We start from the raw sequence: 871 nt of genomic DNA, 5'->3' as shown, positions 1-871 counted from the left end.
GAATAACCCGGAGACCATTGGCTGGTACCAGCAAGACACGTGGAGAGTGCTTGGAGTTTTGTAGCAATGAAATTTTAATTAATGTGGGTGGGCTGAGAACACAAACGACTGTTTATCAGAGACAATTTATTTTCCAGTGCTAAGTCAACATATAATAGCAAACTTACAACAATTATTTAACTTTTTTTTTTTTTTTTTTTTTTTTTTTTTTTTTTTTAAGAGCTATGAAGCAGGGACAGAGGCAGAGCGAGCTCGTTCAGGCAGGGCTGGGATCTGAGCTCGCACAAATAGCTCCCCGGTGGACTCTCGCCGGGCTCCTGCCGTGCCCGGTGCCGTCTCCCTGCTCCGAGGGGGAAGAGCCGGAGCTCGGAGCCCACCCGCGATGAGCCACCTCTACGGCAGCCACCTCTCGCCCGTGGGCAGCTCCTCCATGGTTTATCTCCCTGCTGCGCTGGGCTTCGCCTCCAGCAACGTGCTCTCCCGGCAGGACCCCCCGCAGAAGCCCCCCTACAGCTACATCGCCCTCATCGCCATGGCCATCAAGGAGGCTCCGGAGCAGAAGGTGACCCTCAGCGGCATCTACCAGTTCATCATGGACCGCTTCCCCTTCTACCACGACAACAAGCAGGGCTGGCAGAACAGCATCCGCCACAACCTCTCGCTCAACGACTGCTTCGTCAAAGTGCCCCGCGAGAAGGGCCGCCCGGGCAAGGGCAGCTACTGGACCCTGGACCCCCGCTGCTTGGACATGTTCGAGAACGGCAACTACCGCCGCAGGAAGAGGAAGCCCAAAGCTGCGGGGGCCCCGGAGCCCAGGGCCGCCGCGACCCCCGAGGAGCCCCGACGGCTGCGGGGCGGCGCGGGCGGGCAG

At 58.6% G+C, this 871-nt stretch overlaps 1 protein-coding gene across 1 annotated transcript in view; it reads left to right on the top strand.

The window, feature by feature from the left end:
- Positions 1-382: 382 nt before the first annotated feature.
- The window catches only part of FOXL1 (forkhead box L1), a 928-nt gene continuing 439 nt past the window's right edge, over positions 383-871 (top strand). Inside the window, exon 1 of the mRNA XM_026042348.1 lies at positions 383-867. Coding sequence (XP_025898133.1) covers positions 383-867 — 485 coding nt within the window. The remainder of the gene's footprint in view (positions 868-871) is intronic.

The sequence above is a fragment of the Nothoprocta perdicaria genome, unplaced genomic scaffold, assembly GCF_003342845.1.
Source record: "Nothoprocta perdicaria isolate Ctin4 unplaced genomic scaffold, notPer1 scaffold_30, whole genome shotgun sequence".
NCBI lineage: Eukaryota > Metazoa > Chordata > Aves > Tinamiformes > Tinamidae > Nothoprocta > Nothoprocta perdicaria.
Note: the sequence above shows the minus strand (reverse complement) of the source record. Positions and strands in the feature narration are given on the sequence as shown.